General features: G+C 34.1%; 1 protein-coding gene across 2 annotated transcripts in view; it reads right to left on the reverse strand.

Moving 5' to 3' along the window:
- Nucleotides 1–12,848, reverse strand: part of LOC145675547 (neuronal acetylcholine receptor subunit alpha-7-like) — a 77,430-nt gene that overhangs the window by 22,828 nt on the left and 41,754 nt on the right. For both annotated transcript variants that reach the window (XM_081746050.1, XM_081746057.1), the window contains 2 exons: nt 12,494–12,698; nt 4,351–4,525 (listed from right to left, as the gene is read on the reverse strand). In XM_081746050.1, the coding sequence (XP_081602176.1) occupies nt 4,351–4,525; nt 12,494–12,698 (380 nt within the window). The remainder of the gene's footprint in view (nt 1–4,350; nt 4,526–12,493; nt 12,699–12,848) is intronic.

Genomic DNA, 12,848 nt, shown 5'->3' on the forward strand with positions numbered 1-12,848 from the left:
GAAGAATTGTCTGTCCTGTACAGCGATGAAAATTTTCCGGAAAATTTTCTGATTCATAAAAACACACTCCACTTACTTATTCCTACATCGTTGTAGCCGTGACGTGAGGTAGAAAATTTTCTTCTATATTTTTCCGGAAAATTTTCCGTTCTTAACAAATATCAGTGATCAAGTAACAATTCCTCAGTATTCATAAAATTGGTTGAATTCATGTATAGAAATGTTAAAAATTGAAAGATTGTTTAAAGAATCTGAAAATTTTCATGGCTCAGACAATTTTCAGTACTATGTAGGAACAAGGGAAACAATTTTTCATGAATCGAAGAATTGTCTGTCCTGTACAGTGATGAAAATTTTCCGATTCATAAAACATACTCCACTTATTCCTACATCGTTGTTTGGCCGTGATGTGATGTGAGGTGGAAAATTTTCTTCTATATTTTCCCGGAAAATTTTCCGTTCTTAACAAATATCAGTGATCAAGTAACAATTCCTCAGTATTCATAAAATGGATTAAATTCATGTATAGAAATGTTAAAAATTGAAAGATTGTTTAAAGAATCTGAAAATTTTCATGGCTCAGACAATTTTCAGTACTATGTAGGAACAAGGGAAACAATTTTTCATGAATCGATGAATTGTCTGTCCTGTACAGTGATGAAAATTTCCGGAAAATTTTCCGATTCATAAAAACATACTCCACTTACTTATTCCTACATCGTTGTTTAGCCGTGATGTGAGGTAGAAAATTTTCTTCTATATTTTTCCGGAAAATTTTCCGTTCTTAACAAATATCAGTGATCAAGTAACAATTCCTCAGTATTCATAAAATTGATTGAATTTATGTATAGAAATGTTAAAAATTGAAAGATGGTTGATAGAATCTGAACATTTTCATGGCTCACACAATTTTCAGTACTATGTAGGAACAAGTGAAACAATGTTTCATAAATCGAAATATTTTGTGTCTTGTATGCAAAAATTGAAGAACTTTTTATGAGTCGGAAAATTTTCATCATTTTGAATCAAAAAGTAAAACAACATTTTGTGTATCGGAAAGTTTTATTGCTATGTAAAAACAAATGTAAGGAATTTTCACGAATCGGAAAATTTTCATCACGACGTAGAAACAAGTGAAAACACTTCATAATCCGGACAGTTTTGGATATTATGTATAGTGATGTTAGGTGGAAAATTTTCCACTATATTTAACTGCACATTGAGATATACAATTCCTGTAGAGGAAAACTAGACAGCAACAAATTATAATTTTCCAATTAGATTAAGGGAACCAGAAAATTTTCTAATATTTCAAGTTGGGAAGTAAAAATTTACATAGTGTTTTTCTCTACTTCTTCAATTTTTCCATATAAGACAGAAAATATTTCGATTCAGGAAAAATTGTTTAACTTGTTCCTACATAGTACTGAAAATTGTGAGAGCCATGAAAATTTTCAGATTCTTTAAACGATCTTTTTTTTTTTTACTTTTTTTTTACATTTCTGTACATGAATACAACCAATTTTGTGATTGCTGAAGAATTGTTACTTGATTACTGATATTTTTTTAGAACGGAAAATTTTCCGCGGAAAATTTTCCACCTCACATCACTATTCAGATAAGAATCAGGATAATGATCATTGTAGTTTCCGTTGCAATATATGTACCTAAAACATACGAAGTAAAAGTTTGTTCAGTAAATTAGGCCTACCTGGTAGGCAAACTACACCGAATAGTTAGCTTTCTCACTGTGTAATCGGCAGGTCCAGTTTTCAAGTTCCTGGTTGCAATTGGTCTAGATCATTCCCTTTCTGTCTTTCATTGTTTGTTTCTAGTGTAAAATGACTTTAATATCAGCTTATGTGAAACTTGATTATATATACAATCATATAAATAAATAAAGTTGAGGAAGACGAGGTTACATGATTACCATATCTGCTAAAGAAGTTTGTATGAATACAAACCTTCTCATTTGCTCTGATATTTATTATTTTAGCAGTTGGGATGAACTAATGGTTGTTGGTAAAGTTTTCTAAGATGAAAACTATTTCCCTTTATCGTTACATTCTAAGCTGTTAGAGAATGCACAGAACGGAAAATTGACCATCAAGATAAATTTCCACTACTAGAGAAACAAGACTCGAAACCACTTAGAGAACCAAAGCGAAATAAAAATATAATGCTTTTATTTAACCAAAGCACATATGCTTTCGTAATTATAATTGTGAATATTCTGCACTTCGTGTTATAAAATACAACAGCTTCAAAATGACCTGTGGTTGTTCAACACAAACACACTAGACTCAAGGTTGAACTAGGGATTTGGGTACAAAACGACTCGAGCTATAATTTCGCGTAATATTCGCAAAACCTCTCGTGGATCAGTCTTCCGTTGACAGTACCTCGCGTGGCCAAAATGTCACCTAACCAAAATCTCGCAGGAAGAGTCCCTCTATTTCACAGACACTCTCAGATACGGACACGGACAGTCTTGTCACCACTCTCACCCTCGCAACATGCTATTAACATGTTATTTTATTTGTTCATAACGGACAGGAGCTATTATCAATTCAAATGTATATAGCACAGAAAATTTTGCTTTTCTGTATTTTGAAAAATAAATCTGAGTTCGGAACAGTAAACTGAAAATTCATTTTAAATGGTTCAACCGTTTTCAAGCTGTGATGACACAGACAACGTCGATTTAAATGTAGAGAAACACTATAGAAATATTGCCCCATACCGCTTTAAAAGTTGAATTTTCGAAAACACTGGAGACACGTTTCTACCTATTTTTAATGAGAAGTTTACATACAAAGGTTCATCTTCTCTACTGAAGAGAATCGTGATACACTAGATTTTTTTCATAAATTTTGAACCGCTTGTAGGATTAGCAGTTGACTTTCATGGAATAATTTAACTCGATTAGATTCGATGGGTAAGGTCTACTAATTTGGATTTATTTCACGAATACATATCCATTCATGCTGAATCATCAAGTTCTTTTCGCTTCTAGTGTCTAAATTAAGTTCTTTCGGATTATTACTATTGTTTTAACCTTAGAAAATCTTATGTAGCTATTTTGTTATGGCGAGGTTTCGTCTATACGAGAGATTTCGTCCTGCAAGTTTTAGCCATGAGAGATTTTGGGCGACGAGGTTTCTGCCACTTGAGATTTTGGCCTGCGGTATTTTTGGGCAGTGAGCTTTTGACCGCGAGATAATATTCATATATCGAACTAGGGTGAATGCTCCAGAGGTGCATACTTTATCATTTTTATTTATTCATAAATATTACAGTTGACGATAAGGAAACTTCCCAAATTGTTTTTGCCTAACTTTGAGAGAAAATCTCCAGTTTTCTTTGAAGGCATGATATTTGTAATTTTCTATTGTTTATTTCTTATTTGTGAAAACATATTTTATAGTAAATCCAAAAGGTGAATTCATTTAAGTATTTTTCTGTGATGGAAAATGTTTTAAAATCTGAAAATTTAAAAATTTGCATAAAGTGGAAAACCTTGTAAGTGCAATGACATGTAATTCATAGATTCCCTAGAATTAACCATACGGAACTAATTGACCTGTTCTTTCTTCAACTGTGTTAAAGGTCATCAGATTGTATAGTCAGTTATTTGTTGGTATCAAATCATGTATAAATACTATTTTATATCAAAGACATCATTGGTTTGCATTAGGAGTGAGATTTCAGACTATGGAACTGTTTGATATCTAATTTATGTACTTGGATCGATAACATTATAACTAATTTCAAAAATATTTTCCTGAATGTGTTTTACACAGGAGGGAATTACTCTTAGATTATGCCATGTTACTGTCTCTTGTTTCCTTTATCGAATATGAACTTTGACAACGATTCATTTGAGAAAATTATGTAGAACCATTTCATGAAAGACAGAGCTTTACATTTAATTTGCACATCCACTTATTACAAACGCAATTCTCCTTTAGATTTTAAATGTGCCACTACATACATAGGAGTTTTAAAAATCTATTCTTTCCATATAAACTAATACAGTTTAATTTGCATTTGTCTACTACAGCTTGATTTGAGTGACAAAAGTTTAATAACGAGTAATTTTCTGTTTCTATTAAGTATGCATTTGGGCAGTCCAAACCTTTTCTTTTAGACAGAAATGTCGGCCTTTTCCAGTTACGACACAAAGCGTTTATGTTTTGATTGCGTACATTCCAAACATTTCTTGTATAGAACTTATCAAAGCTAGATTAGCAATGAACAACCATGTCTTTCACTTTTGTAATTCTTTATTTTCGTTGATACCATTAATAGAATAACTGCTGTAACACTAAATCAGAAACTAATTTTTACCTATAGCAGGAAATATAACAGTCGCTGCATGATTTGCTGCATGGCGTTTCAAATATAAATTGACCAGGGCTTCATCATATGTGTAATTTGCATAAAGCTCATGAACAAATATACTATTCGACACGTTGGTAACACTCCAATCTCTGGTTGGTCGTAGAAATGTTGTGAGGACTCTCTAGAATTAGAAGAAATTATAATAAACAAGATGTTGGTAACAACACCTAAGGTTGCAAGGCTAATTCTTGAGTGTTCTGATATTATTAACACATTCTACATTACTTTTAGAACTGAATTAGGGAGTTTGTCTTGAGATTTTATATACTAAATAGGAAGATAACTAACTGAATTTACAAAGCCTACAATATACATGGTTTGCAGATAGATTAAAGTGGTAGCATCTTTGTCGTGGAGCACTTTTAAGTAAACATAATCCATTTATTCCCTTAATATAACTCCCATGCATACTTGTATATTTATAATATTTTCCCTCACACTTGATGGACAGCAAATATAGTTTGCACTGACTTTGGTCTAAATCAAGCATTCCTAACTGAATGTCATAATTTGTTGCTATCATGCTTAGTAAACCATAGAGAGAGATCAAGGAGCAGGTATGAAACATGGCGTTGAAAGGTCCAGTGGTGGCAGGCGCACAAGAATATCAATAGCGTAGTTGATGGTTTGCAGGTACTCTAATCATGGATCAATCGTTATTAGTACACTGTCAACTCTTGTTTTATTCCTTTCCTCTACTGCAAACGCTCCCATCCTTTGTTCTACCTAGTTTCTCACAGCTCTTCCTCCGATCGTAAATCCCTGGTCCTACGTCATACATTGATTACTTGGAAATAAATGCAAGTCTTTTTCTGCATCCACAGCGGTACATCGTGCTTAATTTTTTTCTCTAACTTGGAGCGCTATTATTTTATCGTTTACTTTTACAAACAAGTTACAGGGATAAATGTTAGCACAATACCAAGTAAGATCCAGGGGCCGCGGTGGCTCAGTGGTAGAACATTCACCTCTGGTGCGTGGGTTACCTGGTTCGACCCCAGCTTGCGCCAAGTGAGTTTTGTGATGCACAAAAACCGTTTGCGTGGGTTTTCTCGAGGTTCTCTCACTTTCTCCATTCCACCATTTCATTCATTTCTCATCTTCAACCGTCTCCTTTAGCTTACATGGTATAATCGTGGAACTGAAAGAGCATTTCATTTCCGGGAAGAGTTCCTGTTTATCCCACTGACGGTTTTGCGAGAGTTGCCTACTTTTATCAACAGTACAATCGTGTCGGACGATATGTTATGCAACAGGCTGTTACTCATGAGCCCTGAACTTTTCAACTACCTTAACTAGATCGCGGAGTGGGACTCACAAGATTGTGCTTTAACACGCCCGTCTATTTGTTACTCCGCACCGTAACTCTTGAACGAAAGCGAATTTTTGATCCTTTTCCCTTGCTATAGATAGCTAGAGCAATCGTCTCGACCTATTTCATTAATTGAACCAACTCGTTAATTTCTTAATGGGCAACGGTGAGTTTAACGGAAGCTATCTATATTCCATACACGTAGGTTTCGCGCTATCATTTTTACTGTCTCTAGCACTGTTTATTAATTGTCGCTTTTCTGTCCGTAACTTTCGCGAACAATCATTTCACTATGCTACTTTTTTCCACTTTTTTTTTCATATCCACATTTGAAAGCTTCCATTTGATTTCCATGCCATGCTTTTTCGGTCATTTCCAAATGTTGTTCTGTTTTCGAAAAAATCTTTTGCCACCACACAATTCTTCTTTATATTTCCTATTCACATTTACGTTGCAAGTGGTTTATATTCAGCTCACGTATGTACTTGAGGATCCTAAAACACATATTTATTTATTTATTTATTTTATTTACGAACATAATTCCAGATAGATACAGCTGAATGCCAGTTTACATTGGAGTATCTAACAAATCTAAGAGAAGATAACATAATGCAATAATAATAATAATAATAATAATAATAATAATAATAATAATAATAATAACAAATAACAACATCTAAGTAATAACAGGTAAGGTTGACAATAGCTGACCCACTAAAATGATGTCGTAGAGCAGAGTCATATGCAATTACACAGAATTAAATAAATCTACAGGTGTTTGTGACATTTCATTGTATAACTTAAGGGACCTGTAGAACAGAGATCGTTGAACTATTGACAGTCCAGGTCGTATTATATGAAAAAGATGTGTGTTATGTGTTTGTCTGAATTGAATTCGGAACTACAACTGTGAGTAGCGTTCCGGAGCTGAGTTGGCCATGTGTGAGTGTGTACGATCACAGATTTTATGATCAGTGTTGGGTAGTTGTCTATTTAGTGTTCCTAAGAGTACGTGTTTTGTCATCGCACCTGTGCGAGGTACTTTGAAATGTACTATTGCCAAATAGGACTGAGTTTAGAAGAGATAGGCTTGTTGGAGCTGCCATTGTCCAGATAGATGAACAATATTTCATTTTAAGAGAAATTATTGCCTTGTAAAACGTTGCTAAGGAAGAGAGGTTCCGTATTTCTGTTAATCTGTACAGAATTCCTAGTATCCGCATCGATTTCTTAACTGGAATCCGGTCCTCTTATACCACTTGGGTGTCGAGGTTTTCTAGAGAGGTCGCCACTTGCTTCTTTCCTGCGCCAGATCCCATGGAATGTCGTCTCTTGGAAATTTCTTCTATACCCTTTTTCCAAGTTTGTGTCTTGGTCATCCCCTTGGTCTTTTCGTCCCTAACCTTCCTGATCTTGCTTTCCATACTTGTTTTGGAAACCTTTCCTCTTTCATCCTGATGATATACTTAGCCATCGAAGTTGAGCTTGTTCAATATGCAACTGCATTGATTTAACTTTCGATGTTTGCCTGATGGTTTTATTCCTAATTCCATCCTCTTTTGTTTTTCCTGCAACTCTTCTAAAAAAAATTCATTTCTACTTCTGTAGGTTTTGTTTTTGTTTCTCACTTAGTACATATGAATCACACCCATAGGTAAGTGTTGGGACGTATACTGATCGGTAGACTGCTATTTTTGTTTTCTTGCTTATTCTTTCTTCCCTAAGAATCCTCTGTTAATGGCGCTATAAAGTCTGCTTGTATTTGTTATTCTGCAGTTCAATTCTCCTTCTATCTTTCCGTTTCCGTTAATGACAACCCCGAGGTATTTGAATTTGTCGACTTGTTGTAGCTTCCCCTCTGTGTATTATGCACTGTTTATTTGTCCTGCTGATGCTAATTACTTTCGTTTTTTTCGTTGTTTGTCTTCATATTTCGCTTACTCAGTTCGTGTTTGATTATATCGAAATTTCTTTGTAGATTAGTTTGTCGTGTATTTGGAAAAGTAACTATGTGATTTGCGTATAGAAATTCTGATATTTTTATAGGTTTGAGGTTGCAGTTTCTTACTTGGACTTTCGTAGTTTTCGACTGTATCCCTTTGATGATGCTGTTCATTAAGATTACGAAAAAGTATGACGATCTGTAAAAGTCAGTTTCGTGTCAAAAGTAACTCCGAGATCATTTTGACTATTGGCTCTCGTGATGGGCGAACCATTTATATGAAGTGAGTACAGTATTTTTTAAGGAAAAATGTTATGGATCTGCTCTTATTGACATTCATTGTCATGTGTTTTACCAAGATGAAAAATTATATATGTCGTTTTGAAGGAACTTGGGGTCTTTTGTACTGTTTACTTCCCTAAAGATTTTGCAGTGGTCCACAAATAACACGATTGTGCTCGAAGTTGAGTTGAAGCGACTTGCTAGATTGTACAATATGAATAAAAGTGGTCCAAGCACACTTCCCTATGCCACTCCGGATGTTACAGGTAGAGGGTTAGAAATTGATCCTGCCAGGATGACTCTCTGGGTTCGATCTTGTAGGTAGCTATTCAATAATGATAAGAGTGGCTTATGAATACCAAGTCTATTGGCGTTTTATAAATTAGATAAAAATGAATAATGGAATTAAAGGCTTCAGATAAATCGAAATACTCGACATGTACATAGCGTCAAGTTGTGCATTATCGGTAACACTATTCACAGTATGATTAAGGTTAGTAAGGCAACAGCTACTTGACACGAAACCATGTTGGATCGAGGGGCGGATCCAGGACCGACTTCTGGGGGGGGGGGGCGGTGGGTTGTCATACTGCTACTTTTAAGGGCTCCAAACTTTAGGATGGGTTTTATTTATATATATAAAATAAGAAAGTTTCCTCTTCTGGGGGGACGATCGCCCCGATCGCCCCCCCTGGATCCGCCCCTGGTTGGATCGTATTAATATAGGAAGATGTGAATGTGAAAAGTCTGTCTTTGATAATTTTCTCCCAGACTATGAATACGTTTGAGAGAAGCGAGTTAGGCCTGTAGGATGACATCTGATCTTTCGGTCCGGATTTATAGATGAGGGACAGATCTATAAGATGAGGGATGAGGGAGCAACAGCTGTTTTCCAACAGGAGGGGAAGTAGGCCTAACCTTCTATGAAACATCTGTTAAAATGAGCGAAAACGGAAATGAAATAATAGATGATGTGGAACAAAGGAAGATCGAACTTATATTGTCAGAACCTGAGGCTCTCTCAGGTGGGATAAACTCAATCTCTGGAGGAGTGTTAGATATGAGATAACGTGAATGGGCAAACAGGTTGAACAGAGGGAAGTTGGGCATTGAATTTGCATTTGAGAATTTGTTACAAAAGAATTCATTAAAAATTTCTGTTCTTTCCTCTTTTTCTGCACATGTCACCATTGTTTTACCGCGAACAAAAGTGCATTCACACTTCGAATTTTTCACATCCTTCAATGTTACACAGCCAACAATGCAGTGAGGATTGTTTCGCTGAGAACTAAGTAAGGCGATCTACAAGTGATCTAGTTTGTCCAAATGATGTCAGTGTAGCAAATTGCGAAAATGTTGAATAAAATCCATTCCTCTGCAACGAATAAACAATCGGGGATAAGACACAATTTAGTGTCCACAGAGCAATTGATATCATGAGTGATCTTATTTAACCTTAGATATGCCTAAGAAAAATTAATGTTCTTCAAACTTTCATTTTATTTCACTTGATACAATATTTTACATTATCTCTGGATATTTTACATTATTCGTTTCAACCTTACCTTCTCTGTTCTTAGTTTTCTTTTTTAACATCTCTTCTAAAATTTTATGAAAAAATATATCAGGTCGATCGAGGTGATTTGACTCCCACCTTAGTTTTGCGAAAATTTCTTTCATCGCAAAACCACAGTATTTTTGATTTTTTAAACAAGCATTATTATTATATGTCATTTACACATTAAAGATAGCAAGAGCATTTTCCGGTGTTATATTATCGGTTTTCAGTATGTTCAGAAAATATAATCGAGAAAACAAAAGGACAATGTTAGAAAGTAAAAACAAGATGTGCAATGTGTGACAGTTCAATTTGTAAAAAAAAAAATGCATCAATAGAAAATATGTTTCAAATATGACAAATTGTAAAAAATGTATATTGAGCATTTTGTGAGCACAATATGGGTTTCTGTAATTTAATCTCCAATTAATAATACAAGCATGTCTCTATTAGAAGCATTTACAATATCAAATGAACACGAGTTCTCTCTTGTAAAACGCCGTAACATATCATTCACCATCCCTTGCTATATTCTAAGTATTCAAGAAATAATCGATTACTTAGTACTTCGATCTAAGTAACCGAGAATATATATAAACGACCATTAGGAAGACCCAGGTGCACATGGGAGGACAATATTAAGATGGATATCGCAGAGATAGGAATAAAAAGTAGAAACTGGATCCAATTGGCTAAGGATAGAAGTCAGTGGAGAGCTTTCGTGAACGCGGCATTGAACCTCCGGGTTCCATAGGCCATACAGTTAGTTAGTTTGTTTATATATATATATATATATATATATATATATATTGAAATAAACAATATAATTATTTCATATAAAAAGCCAAATTGTCTAATTATCGACTTTGGGAGAAATCTCAAGGTTAATTTTTGGAAAATCCAGTTTGAAAGATGTATATTTTGAGTAACAATTTTCACGAAAGGGAACAAAATCTTTAGATTTTGCATGCAAGAAAGCTGTTTTATATCGTAACTTTGACAGAATTGGCACTTTTAAACATATATTTTGTAGTGCAAAATCGATTAAAAATGAGCTTATCGGTTTCTATAGATTTGAGTGAATCCACTATTTTCGGATGCGGAAGAACGACTTGACTGGGTTTAGGCGTAGTGAAAATTTATTTAGAAGCTGATGTGAGTATAATTTCAACCAAATCAAACCTGCATAGACAAAGTATCTCAATCCAAAATAATGTATATAGCTTTCGAATATTCTGCATAAACCTTATACTTCTCGTATGAGAACGGGCATTCTGCTAGTAGTATATAATTGTCATATTAAAATTAGTTAAGACGAGACTATTGAAACACGACTATCGTAATAGATAGATATTTAGTGAAGTTGTTCTTTTTTTTAACAAAAATGAGAACGTTTGGTTATTTTCTAGTATAGCATAGATTACAAAGATTATGCATAATGTTTTATTGTGGTAATTGGCTTTTTAAATTTAATGTATGTACGTCAAATGTACTACTCGAGTCAGTATATTTAGATGTTAAATCTGAAATATCTTGTCAGTTTAGTAAAATGTGTAACAATTTAATTTATAAAAGAAAAACTATACTAATGGCATTCTGAGAATAGAATCAAATTTGAAATATTTCATCTTTATTGCACCTTTCTTCTTTTGCATATTGGACTTGAAAATGTTTCTTGAAATAAATAAAAAAAATATGTTGAAATATTATTGTACAATTTGAAATTTAATTATTTGCAATTTTACAATAAAGCGGGTAACTCCGTGTGTTTAAATGATTAAAAATTTGCTATTTTCTAAAAGCGTAATTGAACAGTATCTGGTTTAAGAATATTTTTACATATGTTTCACAAAATATATATAATACAAATTATCTGCAATGAGGCTATAACTTTTCTTTCATTGACCATACCGACTTTTGTCCTCGTTTACTTTATTGTTCTGCTGCTGTGATCACGCTATGAAAGTTTGATCGTAATTCCTCCATTTGTTTTCCTTTTGTTGCAGATAGATCATGGTCGTTCCGCTAGAAGTTTTCACCAAAGAAGAACAACGAACAGTGATCCGGTTTTCGTGGTTGGAAGGTGTATCAGGGGCCGCAATCCATCAAAGACTTCGTCACAATACGGTAACAGTGTCTTGCCGCAACGGAGTGTCTACGAATGGATTAATAAATTAAAAAAATTGTCGTACAAGTGTTACGCACGAGGAAGGTTCAGTAAATGGTCATCCGGGTCCTTCTTCGTGCGTAATACTTGTGCAACTATTTTTTGAATTTTTCATGGATTTCATGAATGGATTCGAACCCTGATACGAGTACACCTTCCAGCCACAAAAAATAGATCACGGTTCGTTGTTCCTCTTTGGTATAAAAGTTCTAGTGGAGAGGCTATGATCTATAGCAACAAAAGGAAGACTAATGGAGGAATTAGAATCAAACTTTCATAGCATGAACACAACAGCATAACAATAAAATAAACGAGGACAGAGGTCAGTATGAACAATGTAAAAATAGTTATAGCTACATTGCGGGTAATTTTTGACTTATCCTCGTACTATAGCTTGAAAATATGTAAGAAATACTTATTATAAAGGGTGCATTGATCAAGTATAACATTCTAGTTTATGGGTTTATTTGCTTCGGCTCTTCCGAGTTTAAGATGTAAGTAAAAGCACATTAAGAACAAATAATAAAGGACCTAAGTCTATCTGATGGATAACAATAAGAAGTGATATAAAAGCAATGAGCTGATCAATAAGGTACTGTATATCTCTTTCGGGCCACCCTGTATTAGTATCACTTTTTTTATAAAAAAAAACAAATACTTTATTATGTATGGTACCCATCACTTATAAGTATTTTGTCAATTCGGAATAAATCGAATAACTTGAGTAATAGTCTTTGATATAGAAAGCATGTAAATCGCTTCCACCACCCACAACAATGTTCAGAGAGGTGTTTATTGTACATATATAGATTACAGGTGAATACTTACTAAACGTTCAATATTAAGTTCTTGTCCAAAATGAAGCCATGAACCAAGGCTCAGAGTACATTTTCTAGAGTCAAAAGGCCACAATTTCAGATCACCAAAGCAATAAATTAGGAAGTAACATGAAGGCACCCACCATATTCTTCCATTTGGGTACACAACTGCAATTCTGGTCTTGAGGAAAGGCTCATCGCTTCTTCGATCAGCACTAAGCATGAAATAAAAAAATAGAATTCTTTATTGAATGCTGTATTTTTCATTTGGTTAATTTGATTTTATATTTATGCAAAAGTAATTGGTTAAAATTTGAAGGTAGAACTTTTATCATACATAAGAAATCACATTTCTCAGCTTTTAA

Source organism: Thermobia domestica, chromosome 2 (genome assembly GCF_964235325.1).
Source record: "Thermobia domestica chromosome 2, izTheDome1.hap1.1, whole genome shotgun sequence".
Taxonomy (NCBI): Eukaryota; Metazoa; Arthropoda; class Insecta; order Zygentoma; family Lepismatidae; genus Thermobia; species Thermobia domestica.